The sequence below is a fragment of the Juglans microcarpa x Juglans regia genome, chromosome 1S (genome assembly GCF_004785595.1).
Source record: "Juglans microcarpa x Juglans regia isolate MS1-56 chromosome 1S, Jm3101_v1.0, whole genome shotgun sequence".
NCBI classification, from domain to species: domain Eukaryota; kingdom Viridiplantae; phylum Streptophyta; class Magnoliopsida; order Fagales; family Juglandaceae; genus Juglans; species Juglans microcarpa x Juglans regia.
Window position 1 is genome coordinate 9,274,286 of NC_054595.1, and position 22,908 is coordinate 9,297,193.

A 22,908-nucleotide genomic window follows, 5' to 3' on the forward strand; every position below is an offset into this window, starting at 1 on the left:
AATAAGATTAAGCGCCCTATTCGCTATCTCTCTCTTCCCCTGGTGATTGTCCCTTGTGGAACTATCAATCGCACCATGCTCAGACTTTGCCACATAACCTAAACCTATCACTTCCTGACTCAACTTTTGCTCTCTAAACATTGTTTAAGCCTGCCATGTTCTAAAATTCAAGCTTATGATACTAAAAATCGATCCTATGTTTCTGGTACTCTCCTTATGTGACAATGTGGATTTGCCCAGAGTCGTATAAATACTCATTAATACTAAGCTGTGGCGCCTCGTTTCTCAATAAAGGACTTGGCCAAGATCCATGATGCCAAGGGTGCGAACCATACAACCATACCCATTGTTTAAATCGGGATAGGTATGAAGCATTCGTTAGGATGTGTACATGTGAGGAAAAGTTAAACGGTTCACGGCATAAAGATAAGGGTTTAGTCTAAAGGTTAAACGATATAATATCAAAAATCTAAAAGAAACCATAATTTTGTTCTCATGATATCCGCAATATCACATCATTTCTTAAATATTTATATACATAAGCAGTTGTTCAATTGTATCTCCAAAATAAGGTTGATCGAAGGTAAATGTTTGCTTGCCTACCAATTACAAATACATCTCCCTCAACTGACCAACCCTACAATAGGAAATGGGTCTACTCGCCTACCACTCGTGTTGGGTTTGCTCTTTCTTCTCAGGTATTACTCTTGGATCTACCTCTGCATTAAAGTTTATGGTTCTAATGTTGAAACCACGGGCATGTTAGACATCAATGACAACACCGCTAATGAGAAACAACGTTCGTGAATATGCAATGAATAATTTTATGCAGTAAAAAAACAAGGGTGAATGCATGTGTTAGTGCGTGGTGAGGAATCACCCTATCAGGCAATACCACATGTATTCGAAAACATGACAAAGAGTCACCCTCTTGGTAAAATACATTTATATAAGCATGGCAAGAAATCATCATCTATCATAAGACTCAATACATATATACGTAATTATGCATGTCGCCAAGGCAATGAATCACCCTTTTCTCAAGTACGTAAAACCCATAACACTAGTCACACAAAAGTTCACAGTCATTACATAGATATTCATCACACATACATGTCTCCTAATAGGCCAACAGGGGATGAGCCACTCCATCATTCAAAATTGGAGAATCTATCCCACTCGACCAACATGGTGCAAGTCAACTCACCTATACCCCAACACAAGTCAATTCTCACACAAAGATATATATTTTGTACTGGAAAAATGTCTACCCGGTCAACCAACTCTAAGACACCAGCACATGATATGTTAGGGGATTTCTTATCCCGTCTATCACGAGGTCTCGCTGGAATGGTTCAGGGAATTCTCTATCCTGTTCCATGATGATTGACACATGATATGATTATTCACACAGGGGATATAGATACTCACACAGAGATTTCACCAACAAAAGTGCATTAAAAACTTATAAACACGAAGTGAAATATTTGTAAACATAATAGTGAAACATTTATTACTTCACAGTTTGAAAAGGGGAGATTATGCATGGTCAGAAAGTGGAAATATGCATGAGCCAAAATTCCTTAACATCCTCACACAACATTTACTCCATTCCTCGGTACTGTCTAAGAAGTTAACCTACCTCACAATCTTATTGTGGCACTGTGCTTTGGTGAAAAATAGCCGTAGGTACTCCTCTCCTTGTCTGCTCTGAAGTCTCCAACTTCCTCTGAAGAATCAGACTCCAAGGGCTTTTAGGTGCTTACGATCTCAAAAGTGAGCTTTTTGCTTTTGTCCTAAACCTTTTTATAGCATGGGTGCGTCAGGTGTTCTTCTCACTCCAGATGGGACTATATATGAGTCCTTTAGTCTCGATCTTCCTACTGCAAGATGATAGAGATAGATTGACAATATATGGTCTGCACATCCTTGCGGCTTACCTTATGCCCAATCCCCAGTCTCTCTCTTACTGAAGGTCTCCCACGTGGCATTAGACCATACCTCTGGGTTCGAATGATATGATCTGCTAAGTTGCAATCCTTTCAGCAAACTCACTTCTGATGTGACTCTTCAGCTGGGATGTGGGCTATTACGTATGAATCTGCCACTTTCTGATCGTTTTATAGTAGTCTTGGAAGGCTCATGTGTGTCAGCAAGGGTCTTGTCCTCAATTGTCACTCGCTTTGCACTCATTCTTCGCCCTTGCATGTTTGGCCACTTTTCTAACTCTCCTACCATAAGGTGAAAAGTCCTTTATCAGCTTGTGCCAAGACGTGTCAATCAGGCTTTTTGCATGGTGTTGCTTGCCCATATGCTGTTCTAGCGGCACTTTGCAGCACCTACGGCTATTTTTCACCAAACCAATGAAGTGGTTTCTCGTCTTTTCCTTTCACTCAATTCCATTGGTGGTTTGTCCCATTGCATTGGCGAGGTCCTCACGATTTGGTTTATCTACACACAACCCATTTAACCTGTTTTAACTCGTTTAATCCACTTCACACGTTTCATATAAATAGATTGAGTTGATTTGTATATTTAATTTTTAACATAATTAATATAATTTCATATATAATATTTTTTTTATTGGCACCGGGTGTACAGGAACAACGTCCCGACTAATCCTGAGAGTGTACAGACGCTCGACAACGAGTTTCCTTCAAGTGTACATTGGGTAATTTAAGGAAAAAATCCCTTAGTCCAATGGCTCCTAGAGATTATTTGCACCGAAAGGGATTTAAACTTTAAACATGTGGGAGCATACCTCCAAGTCAAGGTCTTTACCACTTAGCCTACCCCTAAGGGTTATAATTTCATATATAATATAAGGTTAAGTATATAAATAATTCACAATTACAATTAGATTCATGGTAAAATATTTTATTATTAATATCCAAACTAATAATATTAATAAAAGATTTAGGTGTTGTTTGGATAGTGAGTGGAGATGAAAATTGAATAAAATATTGTTAAAATATTATATTTTAATATTATTATTATTTTATAATTTGAAAAAGTTGAATTATTTATTATATTTTATGTAAAAATTAAAAAAAATTAAAATGATGAGATGAAATGAAACACTTTTTACATCTAAACGAGACCTTAATAGTTTGAGATATAATGTAATCAAATAATAGTATTAATATCACATATTCTTAATAATAAAAAAAGATAAATAATACTATTATTCGATTGATCGATTTATTAATTTTATCTTGTCGAATTAACTCATTGAAGTTAATCGACATTAAATTCAAACCACTAATTTCGGGTGTGGTTAACCCGTGAGGATTCGCGGGTCGTTTCCAAGTCATCTCCGGTTTCCATTTCCAGAGTTAACGTTTGCGGCCATAAACCCTAAACCCCTGCATTCTCCACTCCGATGTGATAATCTGAGTGAGCAATGACAATCCACTCTGTTGTGATCCAGAAGCTTCTGAGCACGAACGCTCACATGGGTCGGCGCGTTGCCGTCGACCACTTCAAGGTCTACACTTACGGCATCCGCAACGGCATGGCCATCATCGACTCCGACAAAACCCTGATCTCCCTCCGCAACGCCTGCGCCTTCATTGGTTCCCTGGCCCGCCTGAACGCCCGTTTCATGTTCGTGAACACCAACCCGCTGTTCGACGAGATCTTCGACCAGATGACCAAGAAGATCGAGCTCTACAACCCCAACCAGAACTCGCTCTGGCGAACTGGTGGGTTCCTCACCAACAGTCGTAGCCCCAAGAAGTTCCGCTCTCGCAACAAGAAGCTCTGCTTCGCGCCTCCGCAGCTTCCTGATTGCGTTGTCATCCTCGACACGGAGAGGAAATCTTCGGTGGTCTTGGAGGCCGATAAGCTGCAGATTCCGGTCGTGGCTCTCGTGGACTCCACCATGCCGCTCGATATTTATAAGCGTATCGCCTACCCAGTTCCTGCCAATGATTCCGTGCAGTTTGTGTATTTGTTCTGTAATTTGATCACCAAGACTTTTCTGTTGGAGCAGAAGAGGTTAGGCACCACGCCAAAAGAAGATTCTACTAGGGCTGATCATCCTTCCAAGAAGGAAAACGGGTATAGATGAATCTTATCATAATTAGTTCGTGTTTAAGTTCTTTTTATCCCACTCTTTTTGTGTTTCACTTTTTGAAACAAATTATGAGTTTTTTGGTTTGTGTGGGTTCCTAAATTGTGGCTCTGACAGTGAGGCAGTGAAACGCATTGAGGAGGGCAAGAGCGGGAATGTCGAATTTTCTAGGGATGAAGTGCTAGTTGTTCCTTGGGAGAGCCTGGCTCCGATTTCCAGAGGTAATGCATTCGTGCATGTGTCATTTTTCTAGTATTTGTAGTCCATGTAAAAGCTAATGAGCTCAGCTGCTCAGTATACCTTTTAACGATGTTATTTTGTCCATGTAGATAGAGATGAAATTAAGGAGCTTTTGGATAAACTCGTTGTGCTGAAGTTCAATGGAGCTTTGGGTACCGAGATGGGTTTTGATGGCCCTAAGTAAGACCATATTACTTAATGAAACATTTGATGCTTCGATATCCTTATCTTTGATGAGGTGGACTCCTCTAATGAATGGACAAAGATTCAATCACAGTAGTCCATTCAGTTGTGTGGCAGGCATTCTTATTGATATGAATTCTTGCCAATATAATTAGAATTGCATATGTTGAGGGTTTCACCTGTGGACTTAAAAATCATGGAATTGATTTGTCATCTTTTATAGTTTTTAAACATTACAATTGCTTATCTTGAAGTTGAAACCATGAGAAGTTATTGTGGTGATTCATTCTTCTTGTTGTATGGCCACGTGAATTATTGGTTATTGACAAGTGACATCCTTCCTTGACTCTATATGTCCATCTTTTTCTTTTAAAGCATTTATCTCTAAATTGAATGGTCAAGGGTTCTGTATGAGAAAAAGGTCTTAGCTTGATTATTGCATTTTATGTATATTTTTTCTTTACTTTCAGTTAGTCTTTTTGTCATCCCTGAAATTTCATTGTGATGTTTCCTAGATCTGCCATCTGTCTTTACCCAACCTATCAAAAGAGATCTGTTGTTACCCGAAATTGTTCAGCAGCTTCGGCTTATGGGTATAGTTGGGACTTATCTGCCCTCCCCACTATTTTTCATGTATAGTCTCATATGTTGATAATCATTTAAAGAAACCAACATGGCGGTCTTTAATTTTGTTTCATCTATAACTTATACGTCAGTCATATAACCAAATGACCATAGAATAACACAATCCAGCTTCTTCCAATATTTTTCTAGTTTTTCAAGATCATAAAGTTCTCTAATGAAGCATGCTTGAATTTTGTGGAAAACTTAAAATCTTTACCTAAAATACAGATATGGGCTTGAATCATTGCAGCATCGCCATAATTATTATGATAATTGGCAAATGTGTTATAAATTAAAAATAGGACAACTTGTTTAGTAGGCTATGCTTGTAGCTTGTCTGTATATTCATAGAGCGTGCCAACCTTTTTTTTTCCCTACAGCATGATGATAATAGTTAATAGCATTTCTAAAGTGGAGGTTTATTTGTGCCTGTGGACTTAATGTGCCTTATTTATGGTTTTGTTGTAGAATTCCATAGAATCATTCTTTGCGAGTCCGCTGTTGAATTTATAAATTTCCTATTATTGTCATATTTTTTACGTAGGTCTGCAGTTGAAGTTTGTAATGGGATGACACTTCTGGACATGATTGTTAATAGAATTGAGGTCAGTGACTCAGTGTTTGGCTCTTTTTGCCTCATCTTTTGTCATGGTTTGAACATATCCTCATGTTTTAATTGTTTGTAGTCTCTCAACTCCAATTACGGATGCAATATTCCTTTGCTTCTTATGAACACAAGCAAAACAAATGACGATACGGTGAAGGTAAGTTTTGTTTTTCATTCCTTTATTTGTGGATATTTCTAGAATCTACTCATTGCAACCTGTGTAATTTAGGTTTTGGAGAAATATCCCAAGTCAAACATTGTGATGCTGAAATCATTTGATGGACAGACTAGTGAGAATGAATCGTATGTCGTCTTTTGCATTGTTATCCCTCTTCTTATTCAGTATACAACCATATTAATGTTCTTTTATACCAATAAAAAAAAATATTAATGTTCTTTTATCTTGAAAACATGATAACTTGATTAATTAATTGATTAATTAATATATGTTGAATGCATGTTATGTTACAACCAAGAAAGCCCAAGTTTTTTTATTTTTTTATGGAAATGAAAGATAGAACTATTATAGTATGAATATTTAAAGATCTCAAAACCATCATTTTCCATTTGATCAAAAATAAAAAATTAAAATTAAAAAAATGTAAGCCCGGACATTATGTGGATTATAATCTAGGTTATAATGATTTTTTTTTTTTTTTTTTTATCAGTAATCAAGAAGTTTTAGTCATAATAATAGGCAAAGCCCAAGTACACACAGGTAGTATACATGAGAAGTACCTAGCTATGGTTTACAATTGAAAGTAGAAAATTATAGACATTAAATCTGTTACAAACAATGGCCCCCACCCAAGAAAACAATGTTTTAAAGAAAAAAACTTTCAGCTCCTCCATTGTTCTCTCGTGGTTTTCGAAGTTTCTATCATTTCACTCCCACCAAATACACCAACACGTACATATGGAGACCATTTTCCATATTACTGCAACTTGTGAATTTCCTCGAGGGCCTCTCTAGCATGCTAGAAAGTACACCAATCTACCAGGCATGACACATGATAAACCAAGTCCTATAAAAAAAATCAGTCCACGTGGTCGTAGCCACCTCGTAATGTAGAAACGGATGATCAACTAATTCACCATTTTTCTTACACATGTAACACCAATCCAATACTATTTACCGACATCTCCTTAGATTATCTGTGGTGAGAATTTTGTCCAATGCTGCTGTCCAAATAAAAAAAGTTGCTTTTGAGGAGCTTTGGTTTGCCAGATGCTCTTCCATGGGAATGTGGGTCTACCTGAGTTCGATAAAACTTTGTGAAATGATCTGACTGTGAATTTACATTTGTTGGAAGGGCTCCAAAACATCCTGTCCATAGTACCCTTGGTCATACGTACGGAATACAGTGCCGCATAGAAGTCTGAGATAACCTCCAACTCCTAGTTTTGGGCTGCCCTAGTGAAGTCCATATTCCATCGAGGGGAGCCACTAGAAAAAGCCAAAAGGTTTGCTATCGTTGCATCCTTTACTCGTGCTAACTCAAATATGGCAGGGAAGGTGTTTTTGAGACAACGTTCACCACACCATTTATCATGCCAAAATCGCCAAAATTTGACGCAAGAGCCATTGCCCACAACAATATGTATATGTCTCTTGAAAGTTTCCCAACTCTTCCTAATGTTTTGCCACAAACCTACCCCATGTAAGCTGCGTATCTCATTCGAGGACCAACCACCCCATGCTTCACCAACCAGCAATGATAGACTTCCACAAGGCCCCCCTTTCTTGTTGGTACCGCCACAACCATTTACCCAAAAAATAGGTGGGGAGGTTAGAGAGAGTACTTTTAATCAATGTGAGTCTACCGCCTTTCGATAAATACTACCTCTTCCAAGATGTCAACGTGCGCTCCACCTTTTCAATCACAACATTCCAAATCAGCTTTGATTTGAAGGAAGCACCCAAGGGTAATCCAAATTACTGAAGAGGTAAAAAAGATACCTTACATCCTAAAAGAGAGGCTTGCATTTGGGGAGGAACGAAAATTTCACTTGGTGAATTGGAATAAGGTTTGTACTCCGGTGTCTTGTGGAGGTTTAGGTGTGCAGAATTTAAAGCTTTTTAATAAAGCCCTTCTTGGGAAGTGGCTTTGGAGATATAACAATGAGAGGAATGCATTGTGAAAACAGATTGTGGATGCTAAATATGGAAGGATGTGGCGGAATTGGTGCTCTAATGAAATAAAAGGGTTATTTGGGGTGGGATTATGGAAGTCCATTCGGTTGGGATGAGGGGATTTTGTTAAAAACATTTACTTCAAAGTGGGGATCGGGACAAATATTCTCTTTTGGCACGATGTTTGGTGTGGTAATTTACCTCTTAAAATAGCTTTTCCTAGTCTTTTCAGGATTGCTAAAAATAAAGGGGCCACTGTGGCTGATTCTTACTTGTTCTCTAATAACATGCTGAATTGGAATGTGGAATTTAATAGAGATTTACAGGACTTAGAAGTGAGTGAAGCTGCTGATTTCTTTGTAAAGCTTTATGACTCGAAGATTGATCTGATCAGGGAGGACAGGATGCAGTGGGCTCATGATAATAAATCCAGGTTCTCGGTGAATTTCTATTACAAGGTGTTAAATAGACATGATAATACAACATACCCCTGGAAATGCATTTGGAAAGCTAGAGTGCCCAGTAAAGTTGCATTTTTCTGCTGGTTGGTGTCATTGGAGAAAGTTCTAACTACTAATAATTTGAAGAAAAGGGGTTTATATATGATAGATTGGTGTTTCTTGTGCAAAAAAGATGGCAAATCAGTTAATCACCTGTTTCTTCATTGCAAAATGGTGATTGCTTTATGAAATGAGTTATTTGCAAGGGTAGGCATTGCTTGGGTAATGCCCTTTCAAGTGGTGGATTTCTTGGCTAGTTGGCAAGGCACTGCAGGATGTGGAGGCAATAAAGTTGAATGGAGACTAGAGCCGCCACTTCGGGAACATTCCCCACCGGCACCATTTCAGACTAGGTTATAATGATTCTAGAAAGTTCCAAGTGTAACTTGGACTGATCCTTTTTGAGAATAAGCTCAAATATAGTTTGGGCTTTTTTTGGATTGTTACAAATGGTATTAGAGTCAAATCACAATTAGAAGTGTAGGACTTGAGCCATGTAATGGCGATCCGCCCTGATGAGGAGCTAGGCATGAGTGGGGAGATAGAAGTTTGGTGAATGGGTTCCCACATTACTTAGGAATGAAAGGTTCTTGGCATTTAGGCTTGGTTTGGTTTTACAAACCTTTAAAACCATCTCATCTCATCTCAATATCCAAACACCATTCAAACACAAATATTTTTCAATTTTAAATTTTCAACTTTTTCATTTAATTATTATCTAATCATTACAAATTTTTCAAAATTTCAGACAAAATACAAAAAACAATTCAATTTTTTCAAATCCAAAAATGAAAATAATATTAAAAAATTATATTCTAACTTTCTTTTAACTTTATAATTTTTTTATTCAAATTTTTCTCTCCTTTCCCAAAATTCCATAAAAATCTTAACTCAAATAATTTTACTACTATTCACAAATTATTTCACTACTATTCATAGATTTATCATCTCATCTGTATAACCAAACGAGGTCTTACGATTTGGTTGAACAAAACCAATTGCCATTGCATTAGAAAATAACGACATTCCTTTATGTAATACCCCGTCCTCCTAGTGTTAATAATAGCATCATTTTTAGAAATTTGAGGGATCGGTGTGCTACTAATCTTGCCTTTAAAATTTTCTTCTTAATGAAGCACCAGATATAAAATATTCTATATACTAAATAAAGTCATTCGTTATTAAAATACTAAAAATATAAAAGAGAGTATGCAGAAGCACTTATTAAAATTTCTCAAACTTTGTATTATAAAAATCATAACTTAAAAACTCTATATATGATCTAGGCCTCTGTCACACTTCCTTGGGCCAAGTCCCATTCTGCAGCTCCATCACTATAAAGATCTCACCTGGGGTGGTTAAAGCAATAAAAACATAGAAAAATGAGTTGAATACTTAAGAAGTAGTATATCATACAGTAATCATAATAAACATTGGGTTGAATATGTGCGTACTTAATACTTCTACTTAAACCAACATAAACGTGTAACATACCGATAAAAAAAAACATAAACATGTAACATGTACTATTATAACTCATTAAACTTGTATCTTCCTTTCTTTAATGGCCAGCACACCTTAACCCCGAGTACAGGGTTGTGCACCGGTTCCATTGCCTATGGCCACAGGGGAACCGCTTAACTATTTTTTGATAGGCAAACAATTATATTATATCAGTAGGAATAGGCAAAACCTGAGTACATAGGTAGTATACAAGAGATTATCCCTATTTAGGGGGAATAAATAGAAATAAAAAAAGCATGAAAATCGAGACCATTGAAATCTATAGCTTTGGCCCAAAGAAAGAGAGTTCAAATAAACAGTAATCTAATCTCCTCCAAAGAGCGCTCCCTATCTTTGAACGTCCGGTTGTTTCGTTCCTGCCAAATACACCATAGAATGCAAATAGGGATCATCTTCCACACAGTTGCAATTTGTGGAATACTATCGAGGTTCGGCCAACGAGCCAGAAGTTTGGCTACAGTAGCATGCATAACCCAGCTTAGCTCTACCCGTTGGAATACATTGGCTTATATTGCTCTAGCAATCTCGTAGTGTAGTAGAAGATGATCCACAATCTCACCACTTTGCTTACACATACAACATTCCATCACTATCATCCTGCGCTTCCACGAGTTATCCATCGTCAAAATCTTTCCCAGAGACGCTGTCCATGCAAAAAATGCCACCCTAGGAAGGGCCTTATTTCTCCAAATTCTTCTCCATGGAAAGAGATTACTATGCGGTTGTGTGAGGGCCTTATAGAAAGAGCAAACTGAAAAAATACCTTTTCTAGCAGGTAACCACCACAAAGTATCAACTCCTTGATTGCTTGGTCTCATAGGGTATTAGAGTTGGAAGAATTCTACAAAATTGTTGACTTCCCAATCTTCGGTCGCCCTAGTAAAGCTAACATCCCACTGTAGTAAATCACCATCCCACTCTATAAGGTCTATCACTGAAGCTTCTTTCTCACATGCAAGTATGAATGTTGTGGGGAATGAGTCCCTAAGAGCTTAATCTCCACACCATATGTCGTGCCAGAATTTAATTCTTTAGCCTTCTCCTATCACAATTCTAGTATGCCAGACAAAAACTTCCCACCCTCGTCTAATGTGCTTCCATAGATCCGCGCCATAAGCCACACTTACGTCCTTAGTACAGCCCCCCCCCCCCCCCCCCCCAACCACCACCACCACCACCACCACCACCACCACCACCACCACAACCACAAAGCTCTATATTTGTAATCAATCACCGACTTCTATAGAGCTTCATGTTTCATATTATAATGCTAAAGCCATTTCCCAAGTAAAGCCCAGTTGAACACCCTTAGATTTATGATTCTCAAGCCACCATAAGAGATTGGGGATTATATCTTGTTCCACTTGACCAGATGGAATTTAAATTCATCCTCAAGTCCGCTCCAAAGAAAATCACGATGCAGTTTCTCAATACATGATGCCACACTTGCAGGGATTGAGAATAAGGATAAAATAGGTAGATAGGTTGGAAAGGGTGCTTTTGATTAGTGTAATCCCACCACCTTTCGACAGATACAACCTCTTTCAACTTGCCACTCTTCGTTCAATTTTCTCAAATACTATATCCCAAATAGTTTTTGCCCTGGAAGCGGCCCCAGAGGAAGGCCAAGGTAATTCATAGGAAAAGAAGAGACCTTACAGCCAATAGTGTTAGCTAGTAGCCAAATGTTATGAACGTTGTCAACTGGAACCAACTCTTACTTGGATAAATTCACTTTTAACCTGGAAACAGCCTCAAAGCAAAGTAGAAATGCCCTTAAAGCCTGAATCTGGCATAATTTTGTGTTATTAAAAATAAGGGTATTGTTTGCAAACAATAAATGGGAAATGTGAGTAGTACCTCAGTGTATGTCACCAACTGAGAAACCCATCAAAAACCTGTTATCAATCATCGTTGATATCATTCTACTACACGCCTCTATGACTATGACAAAGAGAAGTGGGGACAGAGGATCCACTTGCCTCAGGCCTTGGGAGTTGTTAAAAAAACCCACTTGGCAGCCATTCACCAAAACTGAGAAGTGCGCCATTGATATGCACCACCTAATCCATGTGCACCACCTCTCCCCAAAACCACACCGCCTAAGCAAGTATAACAAAAAATCCCAGTTGGCATGATCGTAGGCCTTCTCCATATCTAACTTACACACAAGACCCAGATTACCCGATTTGAGTCTACCACTAAACGTTCATTGGCAATGAGTACTGAGTCCATTTGCTATCTTCTCTGTACAAATGCATTTTGGGGTTTCATAATGATCCGTCCCAAAACTCATTCCAATCGATTTGCAAGCACATTAGAAATGATCTTATACATCCCATTCACAAGGCTAATGGGCCGGTAATCCTTTACCTCCAATGTCCCAATCTTTTTGGGAATAAGAGTAATAAAAGTGGCGTTGAGGCTTTTTTCAAAATTTCCAACTGAGAAGAATTCATGAAATACCTTCATAACATACTATGGTAGACCATGCTTAGGTCTGTGGCTTGCACATTCACGTATAACTGTATTGGTACCATGCATCTCTTATAGTCATTCTTAAATCTTCGCCCATAACTTGTCTTTTATCTTTCTTACCGTGATGCATGTGGCATATGTCATTACATAGCTTATCGTAATCATAAATGAAAACATATCATGATGCATAACATAATAAAATTATCTTTATTAAATCCTCAATAACGTTGGATCGGGTTGTTACAATTACCCCTCCTTATAAAAATTTCGTCATTTGAATTTTTTAGTACCTCAAACAACCTACATACTTATCCGTCATATCCTTTCCATGTTTCTATTCTAAATCTTCGATTATTTAGTCAAATCTAATATTTCGAGATTCTAATCCTCCAGTATATTAGTCTGGTGCCTCATATACCTCCTAATCCTTTAGGCATACTCGTTTGCGTGCATAATATTGATCATCATACACACTCTAGGGGTCCAATAGCCTAAAATGTAAATCTCAACACAGAGTTCTATTAAAAGCCTAATAATAATTTCACCCAAATTTCTAGCTTAACTCCACATAAAATAATAACGTCGTACAAATAAAAAATAGAACTATCCAAAGTTCGGGGTCCTTAATCTTACACTCGATTCACGAAGGTATCCAACACGTGCCTTCATAGTATGTCCAACTTAATCTCATACTTACATGACCACTAATTCCTCAATGCCACTTGTCCATCCCTCATGTCCACTATATTTTACCTTGGGGTCCCTACGAATCTCTCATTCCTATAATCCTAACAACTGAAATATTATTATATTAATCTTAGACCTATGGGTTCTAGGTTACTATGTCTTTGCTATGATATTCCTAATGGACAAGTGCTACAGCCACAAAGAGATCACACAAAAGTAAACCCACAAACTGACATGGCTTCATATGATTCGTTAGATCTATTTTACAATAAAAGTAGCTTTACAATTTAAACGTATTACATTAAGTCACGTTAGTTTGTGGGTTTACTTTTGTAAGATTTTTTTGTGGCTAAATTATCTCTCTTCTTAATGTGCTTGACCAAAGTCTGTTGACAAGACCTTCGATTATATGTATAACAACATCAATCAAGCTCCAAAAATCTCGTGACATTTGTATTGCACTTGCTTGATCATTAAACCTATAATGGGCAGGTCTAATACATATATGTACTTAAATAAATTGTCTTTGTTTTCTACGTTACTTGTGAAGTTTACGTTGCCACTGTGTTACATCACCTCAGTTACATATCAAGATTTTTGGGCCTTTTTTTTAACCTAGATGTTTTATTTCAGACAAAGCAAGTGAAAAACAAAGGGAAACCGAGAGAAAAAAAAAACACCATTTTGTTTCAGTTTTTACATTACAAAAATTAGCATTGCGTGCAGGATCGTACACAATTTTTGGTTCTGTTATGTTGCCTCTAGACCTCTATTTTGTTGGGTGTTATCTTGAATTTACACACGAGTTTTTGAGTAGTTTGAGAGTGAGAGAATTTAATGCTCGCACAGTTTGAGAGATCAAGAAAAAGGGTTATGTGCACTGACTTTTGTCCAGATTTTTCGCTCCCCACACATTTTGCAGTTTTGTAACATTCCGTCCCCCTAGGGTTAAGAATAATGACACTTTTAGGAAAGGAGAAGTGGTATGCTAATAACTTTACCTTTAAATATAAAATTTTGTTTCTTAATGAAATGCCAGGTACAAAAGATCCCATAAAATAAACAAAGTCATTCTTTATTAAAATACTTAAAATTTAAAAGTGAGTATGTGGAAACACTTATTAAAATCAATTGTCTCATGTGCTTAACAAAATAACTTATTAAATTGAAAATTATAAAATCGAGCATGTCATATACTTTCTAGGCCTGTCCCTCGCCTCCTTGGGCCAAGTCTTGTCCTGCAGCTCCATCCTTATAAAGATCATCATCTGAGTGATTAAAACATAAAAACATACAAAAATAAGTCTAATACTCAAGAAGCAATACATCGTATAATAAATATAGTATAAACATAAGGTTTCTTGGAAAACATGCATACTGATAGTTACATTCGTAATTAACATGAACATGAAAATGGATATGAACTGTGCATGAAATTTTTTAACTTGTCTTTTTCTTGTCCTTATAGGCTAGTATCCGCTGTCGACACTCGTAAGTTAGGGTTAGTGAGTCTTGAAAATTATGATTCCACACGTGACCATGGGCTGAGAATCCGTACATAAGAATGACAACACTGGGTGCACTACGAGCGTGTACATCCTGGTAATGCAATAACATAGACCATTACGTATCTTAAAAGTCATACCTTATTATAATCATACATGCATACTTTCTTGTCTTGTCTTGCCTCATCATACCTTATCATATCATAGATTTTAAATGAAATAATAACCTTTCATAAAATGCCGTGATATACGTTTTTTCATTTAAAATCATGGCCTTTCATAAAATATCTTGATGCACGTGTCATACAACTAACATGAAACTTATGCATAAGATCATGGCATTTAGAAATTTATCATGACTTGAGAAATTTATCATGACTTGGGTACATAAAAGGAGCTTCAATGAATAGGCTTTACCTATAACATTCCTTTAAAAACCATGACATGACCAATGAGCTTTTCATTTATAAAATACATTCATAATTGCTTTTCAAAAATATGCAATTTGAAAGGCATGATCATAAATACTAACACAGCTTTGTAAAATATGTGTGTCCAAATGGCACGATCTTATTACCTACATAACATAGAAAACATCCGTGACAACGAAGGGCGTGATCATATCACTTACCTTGCAACTCTAAACAACAATTAGCACATCGATAATCACCTATCCAATAAATATGTAATCACGTCAATTTATAATCTCGTATATCATCACTTTAAAGACTAAACCTTCTCTAGTTGGACTACCGGACTGCCTGAATACCTTTTGAGGTTCTAAACATTCAATTAGCCCTTAACTTTTAGCTTTTGGTTCACTTTAATCATCTTAGTCCATCATCCTTCATCATAATTCATACCTATGTACTCTATGGCCCCGTTTGGATTCAAAAAGTGTTTCATCTCATCTCATCATTATAACTTTTTTAAATTCTCACACAAAATATAATAAGCAATTCAAACTTTTTCAAATCCCAAAAAAAATAATAATATTAAAAAATAATATTATAACAATATTTTTTTTCAACTTTCATCTTTCATCTAAAACCATCTTAACTCATCTCTGAATCCAAACCAACCCTAAGATCTTCAAATCTAATCTTGCCTAGTGAACCTATGACTATTCATGCTATTAACACTTAATGCAAGTTCATATAATCTGAACCTTAATGCATCCATCCATGTTCAAGACTATGCTACATGTCACCCGAATTGCTCATGATCTCTCTTTGTAAAATATGTCCCTATGTTTAAATCATCAATATTGTGGGTCTAAGTCCACAAATATGCATGATTTCATTCAAGTAATCATCCTATATGTATGCTTGTCCAATCCCGTGTATAAAGATGCATTCTAAGCCCTTGGAGGTGCTATGATGATTAGTGAAGGGGGTAAAAATAATAGGTCCATATCAGGCCTAGCCCATTAAAGGGCCACCATTAGGAGGCAAGTGGGACTCAAGGAGTGGACAAGGAAAAACAAAGGCCAGAAGAGAGAGAGAGAAAGAGGAGCAACAAGTGAGACAAAGGACAGATACGCATGGGGGACAAGACAAGAGGGGAAGGCAGGTGTCAGGGTAAAAGGGAGAAAAAGGAGAAAGGAGGAGTAGGCAAATATGCGAGTGGTGACATAAAGCAGCCCTTCATCACCGCTCCCAAGGGCTAGAGTAAAGAGGGATGAGATGAGATGAAAGAGGGACTTTTGGCAGATGGCTAAGTGACTATGACGAGAACACAGAGGTCATCTTTAACCTCAGAACAAGAGCTCCAGAATGTCTTCTCTAGAAAAGAAGTCTCCAACCTCCATTGTACAGAGAGAAAGAAGAGAACATGAGAGATTGTAAAATATCCATATTATTGTGGATTTGCCCTTCAAACGATCTGTAGATGTAGGCCCTATGCCAAATCAAGTAAATCTGTGTGTCTCCATCTCTATTTATATTTTTTGTATTTATTTTCTATTCACTGCTATGGATATATGTACAGGCACCGTACCACCGCTCCGAACCGCCATCGTGGGCTTCAAACCGCCTTATCTAGTCTTGGACTACTTCAGTAGGCCTTAAATGACTCTTTCTTCCGTTCCGGCTTCTTGTGCGATTTTTTGGCATTAACAATTAGAATTTCATGGCCTTGGAGGCGTTATTCTTAGGGCTTGTGTAATGGTAGGTAGGCTTTCATATGGGATCTATAAATAGAGTTTGGATGGTGTGGAGTCCAAGGGGTGTGGTAGTCCTAGTGTTGTGGGTTTAGTGGAGTGTTTGAATGTGACTTGGAGTCATAGTTGCCCTAGGAGTTGTGTTTCTCTTAGGAGTTGTGTTTACCTTAGGAGTTGGCTTACAGTGGTTTTAATAGAGGTGGATGGTCATGCAGGGCAGAGCTGGGTTGAGGAGCAAGAAAACTTGCTCTGTTTTGACTAGCTAGCTTCCTCTCTTGGTGGTTGGCTGAGTGGCTTGGAAAAGAAAACTGTGAAGCTGCGGCTCATGGTGGGGGTGGGGGGAGGTGCTCTGTTTTGGTGTCATAAAACAAGGGCTATATATTTGCTTATATTGTGTGACAGTGGTATTCTGCTTGTATGCTGGTGGCTGCAGATGTAGTTTTGCTTGGTTGGTTGAGGTGCTGCCGTGAGGGTGGTGGTTTACGGTTTGGTGCAAACATCTATCGGGCTGAGCTTTGGACGCTGTTTGCCGCGTTGGTGCAGCAACAAGGAGGGTGTCATAGCTGAGGTGGAGAGAGGTTGTCCGTGTAGAGAGGGGGGGGGGGGGTGTGCCTGCTTCTCGTTTCACGTCCGTGGAGGAGAGAGGCGGATGGGCTCACAGTGTGCCGTACGTGATGGAAGCTTGGATGTTTGTTGGTTGTCTCCATGCCTTTGCCGTGTGGGGCTGAGCTGGGTTACAGCTAGGGTATGGGTTGAGGAAGGTTACGGCTTGGCTATGCCTACTTGATTCAGAAAAAATTATTGTCAAAAAAATGATTCTTAATGCAATAGTAAACTGTCAAAAAATTATTAGCATAGGTTATGCCTAGAAAGGTAGTAGAAGATGACACCCATTTGTGCCTTGTGGTGTATCTAGAACGAAAGGAATGACGGAAACTTGGAAGATTGTGAGCAGACATTAGATGGTCTCAGAAGTTTCTTTTCCAGAACTTTGTTCCTTTGGGGCGATTTGCTATGTATTTATCAATTTAGTCTACATAACTTCCTTTTATTGGCTCCTAATCTAACTCGGTATTTCTCTTGTATATAACCTGTGCACTTGGGATATGCCAATTAAAATTATCAGTAAAATTTATGATTACCTATAAAAGAACAGTCAAAGTCCTGAACTCCTTTTACTTTTTTTTTTCCTTTTATCTCTCATTTATTGTTCGATAGGTAATATTTGGTTAATAAAAAAACCGATCAAAATAAATATTTGGTTTCATTCGGCAATTAGTAGGAAGCTTTTAATTGACTCTGCTAATTTTGTGCACGTGAAGGTATTCTTTTGACCACGATGCTGTGTTCCTTTCTTTGATGAACAGTGGAACCCTTGATGTGCTATTATCACAGGTTTAGTTATGTTATTGTTTACATGTCTTTCCTTTTTCTTTTCTTCATTTTTTTAAATAATGTAAAAGTGACTTCTTCAAAAATCTTTCCAGGGTAAGGAGTATGTTCTTGTGGTTGGCTCAGATAATGTTGCTGCTGTCATTGACCCAAGTATCCTTGTCTTTCTTAATGCAGTTCTCATTCATTATTTCTTGGACTTTTGTTTAGAAATTTATTTTGATCATTGTGCAACTTAAGTGGAGTTTAGAAATTTTAAATCATTTGATTCAAAACAAGATCGATTATTGTATGGAGGTATGCAAGTGTATTTATATTCATTATACATATAAAAAAAAATTTATATTCATTATACCTCTTTGGCTCATCTTTATTTTTGTATTTATTAAGTTTTCACGTTTTCTTCAGGTCACCCAGACCCCCTCATTCAATATGAATAACGGTATTCTTAATTCAGAGCAACAAAATTTCCAGGTAGGTGGTATTTGGCTGGCCTAAGTGGCTTGCTTTCTTTTGGTAATGATTTAGTTGGTCACCAAGTTAGCATTAACTTTTCATTTCAGTAAAATGACTAATGCTTATTAGACTATTTGCAGCATAAAATATGAGTCCAATGTGCAAGTATAACCCTAAATTTGAAAGTCCTATTTGTATTGGATTCACTTTCCACTCTCATCATAGGACAATGATTTTTTTTTTTTTTTAAATTTTTTGTTTCTGATAGCTAAATGAGGATTTTATTGAAAAAAGGCAGAAGGATAGCTCAAGTGCAAAATATTTAATTCATCAGATACTAAACAAATGTTCTTGCCATATACACATGAAACCTCAAATTTCAGGCTTATCCTTGCAATTTGCACACGTTCTCCACTCTAATTGAAGCATGCATAAACATTAATTATAATTGGTTGTCGGCAGTTATGAAAGCATACATTTCAAACCTATGCCATTTCAAAAGCATGTATTTTTATAGATCTGAAGATGGTCCGACTCTAAAGTGGTAAAACAGATTTAAAACGGGTCCATCCTTTTATCTTGTCTAAAACCTGGGATGCAAACTGTACTGATTGATAGCCAGTATTGGTGGAGTAATTGGGCATTGGGGTCGCATTGAGACCTGATAAATTAATCATGTATGCTGTATATGGTTGAAAATATATTTGCTAATGAGCTTTAGCTTGAATATCTCATCTTTTTCCCTTAAGAATGGGAATGAGGTTAAGGGAGTGACTTTAAAATCCATCAGGCGTCTTTAACTTGGAATTTGTTTTTTGACAAAAGCTTTAATTCACTATTTTTTTTTTCTTATTACCATGCAGCTTACTGAAATTTCAAGGAAACCTGTTCCACATGTAAGTTTTTTTACTCCTACTTTTCTTTCTAGTATTATTGTTTGGATTCCCTGCCCTTTTTAAAGGGAAGATAATAAGGCATTATTTTAAAAAATAATATAACATTAATAAGAACACAAAATATACATAAACAATCCTGAAATGGACAATGATGTGGTCCAGTCCAGCATATTCTTTACCTACTAGCCAAGAAGAAGGCCCCTTGAAGTGGTAGTTTGTGAAGCAGTTCCTAGCATTAGGCTGCTTTGCGAAGCTCCTGCATCTTAATCAGAGATGCTGGGACACAACAACAGAGGATGGTGCTGTAAGCAATGGTGTGGGGGATATGGAGAGGAACTCTTTCGTCACCAGCAAGGGTGGTGCCCAGCGGTTGGAGCCCTGCAGTGATGTTAGATTTGGCCATATCCATAGGCAAAAGAGAGTGCATGACCTATGGAGAGGCAGATGGAAAGATCAAATAGGAGAATATAGTACAAGGCTGGAATGTCTGCTGAAGAGGCGGGTCACATGCATGGTGTGAGGCATGCTTGGCATGGGAAGGTGGAGTAGGGCATGAAGGAGGTGGAGTGAGGGCGAGCAAGGCAGTTATGGGGCAACGAACAGAGGGTGGGCAGATGTGCTGCTGGAGCGACGGAGCTGAAGCTCCTCCCTCCTTCACGAGCACTTATAGGTTGGTAGAGGAAGAGACATCAAAGAGTCTCTTGGGGTGAAGAAGTGTCTGGAGTCCCTATCTTGTTTATTGATTACTCATTTACTCCTATAGTGGAATTCTGTACTGGGATTCTCATTTCTGTATTTCAATTTTTTTTTTTAATTATCAAGTATTGATTTAGCATCATGCTTTGTTCCTTCTACTTAACAATCCTCCTTTTAATTTTCTGGATGGGCGAATTCAAGTCGACGGACAAGTTTAAACTTATTGATACAAGAAGCCTGTGAGTGAAACAAAACCTTGTGTATTTGCCATGCAGAAACTTCCGATGCCTTTAACTTCTAAATGTGTTATTTTCTACAGGTGGGTGAACTTGAAAGCAACTAAAAGACTTTTGGATACTGATTCACTAAAGTTTGAGAAAGATTTTATCACTAAGGTACCATGGTAATTTTCATAGATTGAAGGATGTTTAGTACAAGCAATTGATGAAGTTTCTGTTGTTTCCAGGGTAGAGAAACAGCAGCTGGTTCAGTAATACGGGTATCTTTCTATTCCATAATCCTTATGTTCTCTGCACTTTCTTTATGGTGAGTTTTACATGACTGTCACTTTTATGGTTGACCCAGTTCTTTGATCGTGCAATTTGTGTTAATGTCCCCCAAACTCGTTTTCTTCCGATCAATGGAACATCAGATTTACTTCTTCTCCAGGTTGGTTAATGAATGTCTAAATTCTAAACTATAATTTTTGTTATGATCCTAGGATATTTTTTTAGTAATATTATTAAAATATTGAATTATTTCTGCAGTCAGATCTGTACACCTATAGCAATGGCATTTTAGTTCGAAATACAGCGAGAACGAATCCTGTAAATCCTTCAATTTCTTTGGGCCCTGAATTTGGAAAGGTGAAAATTTGTTTAATGGTACTACTTTGTCTGCATTTACATTCTGTATTTTTTGTGTGATTATTTCCTTCTTTCTCAGGTAAGTGACTTCCTAAGTCGCTTTAGGTCCATTCCTAGCATCATTGAGCTGGATAGCTTGAAGGTAAACGGTGATGTGTGGTTTGGAACAGATATAACTCTCAAGGTATTTTACATGCTCCCTCTGGACCACTTTAATGCTTCTTTCAGTGAATTGTTGCTTGTTCCATTGTTTCTTAGTTCAATATACGGATGATGGAGGATCTCAAGACCTTTTTAAATACTCTTCTCCTATGGACAGCTTCTATAGACTTTCATGGGCTTAATCTCCATGATTTTCTTGAATCCTTTTGTTTTCCTAGATGGGTTGTTTATTTGGTATACGTCCTGTTCCATGGACTTCATGTTTTGCGCCTTTTTAATGAAATTTGTATTACGTATCAAAAAAGCATTTTTGGGTTATGTGGGAGTACTGTGGTTACTTCAATACCTAGTCTTGTGATTTTGATTACAAAATCACTGCTTTTCATTGTCTTGCATTCTGATACTGTCAAAAAAGTTTGGTGCTGATTCCACTATTGTTTTACTTTTGGATTTTGTTTTTGCCCTTGAAAATTTCCATTTTGCCTTTTTGTCTTAAAGAAATCCTGTTTTTGTGTTAGACGTGTTAAGAGGTATATGTTGCAACTCATAAACTAAGAGAATATCTTATGTTTCCTTCATGCTTGGTAACCATTTGCTCCATGTCACAATCAACATTCAAAGCATCTGAGGTTCCATGTCATAAACTAAGAACATGTTCTGTGTGTACATGCTTTAATATTGCACGGGGCTGAATTAATATCTAACTTTTCTTACTTCTGCAAATAATATAACCATTCATAATAAAGCTTTAAGGGAGATAATACGCTTTTGTGGTCAATCTTTTAGTGTCCTTATAACTTCTTTCCTCTGCTATAATGCTTTCGTTTTTGAAGGGGAGAGTAAATGTTGTTGCGAAACCTGGTATGAAGGTGGAAATTCCTGATGGAGTAGTACTCCAGGATAAGGTACTCACCAATGTTACACATCTTGAGTTGTTTTCTTTAGAAAAAAAAAAAAAAAAAAAAAACCCGAAATTTCTGGATGTGGTAGGGGTAGTTGGTTGTTATAAGTTCAGTTTAGTTGAATGAAACAAAGTTTTGTTTTGTCATCCAGGATATCTGTGAACCTATGGACGTTTGAGTCTCTAGTGAGTGATTTGGATAAGCTGCAAGGAATTGGTAGATAGAATGTGCTGCCGAATATCTTCGTTTCGAGTGGTAAGAGCTGCCTTTGTTGCAGCTAGAGTCGCTCACATTGCATTAGTTTTTCCCCAGAATGCAAAGGACGCAATGCACCTTCTAAGGGCATTAACACATGAAGGTTATTCCGTTTTCTTTGAATTTTGAATCCCTGTAGTGTAATAATTCATCGGGGTCTCACCAAGACAAGGTTGATCTCTTTGGAGCTGGAACTGCAACTCCATCCTCAATAGCAATTGATTTTGAGCAGTATTGCCTGCATCCTTTTACTAATAGGACATTATCGGTTAAAGAAAGTGTATCAATGAAAAAATGCTCTTTTGAAGTCAATTAAAGTTATAAACCGAGTGGCTGTCATATATACATCTAACACCGATCAACAAAATATTGATCCGACAAATTATGCAGCTTTCTTTTTAAAACAAGTCCATATTTAAATTCTATATTTTGGCTTTCAGCCTTCAAATTTTTGACATTAAATGATCCAAATATTTATTGTTTTACTCAAGGCTTGAAAAATCGGAATCGCGTAAAGACCGATTCAATGAATCTGGTGATTCAGGTGATTTATGACAATCTTGAA

The 22,908-nt window shown here is 37.3% G+C and overlaps 1 protein-coding gene across 4 annotated transcripts; it reads left to right on the plus strand.

Annotated features, from left to right (window-relative positions):
• The first annotated feature begins 3,272 nt into the window (after positions 1-3,272).
• LOC121246545 (UTP--glucose-1-phosphate uridylyltransferase-like) lies at positions 3,273-22,574 on the plus strand. 4 transcript variants are annotated; one of them, XM_041144720.1, is made up of 19 exons: positions 3,275-4,062; positions 4,193-4,296; positions 4,405-4,495; positions 5,667-5,727; positions 5,809-5,886; positions 5,959-6,032; positions 18,041-18,113; positions 18,206-18,263; positions 18,361-18,407; positions 18,519-18,584; positions 19,430-19,462; positions 20,360-20,397; positions 20,478-20,553; positions 20,625-20,657; positions 20,744-20,827; positions 20,926-21,024; positions 21,104-21,208; positions 22,020-22,091; positions 22,240-22,574. In XM_041144720.1, exons 1-19 carry the CDS (start codon positions 3,404-3,406, stop codon positions 22,264-22,266), a joined length of 1,878 nt encoding a protein of 625 aa, XP_041000654.1. In that variant the 5' UTR covers positions 3,275-3,403; the 3' UTR covers positions 22,267-22,574. The 4 variants fall into 4 exon arrangements, 1 of the variants encoding a protein (XP_041000654.1); XR_005937129.1 differs by lacking the exons at positions 22,020-22,091; positions 22,240-22,574 and having other exon boundaries at positions 3,274-4,062; positions 20,930-21,024; XR_005937130.1 differs by lacking the exons at positions 5,959-6,032; positions 18,519-18,584; positions 19,430-19,462; ... (6 more) ...; positions 22,020-22,091; positions 22,240-22,574 and having other exon boundaries at positions 3,274-4,062.
• The last annotated feature ends 334 nt before the right edge of the window (positions 22,575-22,908 follow it).

Excerpts from the sequence above, each read along its gene's own strand:
- LOC121246545 (XM_041144720.1), top strand. The coding sequence starts at position 3,404 with ATGACAATCCACTCTGTTGTGATCCAGAAGCTTCTGAGCACGAACGCT. Across the intron at positions 18,114-18,205 it reads TTGATGTGCTATTATCACAG|GGTAAGGAGTATGTTCTTGT; the intron begins GTTTAGTTATGT and ends AAATCTTTCCAG. Across the intron at positions 20,398-20,477 it reads CTTATTGATACAAGAAGCCT|GTGGGTGAACTTGAAAGCAA; the intron begins GTGAGTGAAACA and ends TATTTTCTACAG.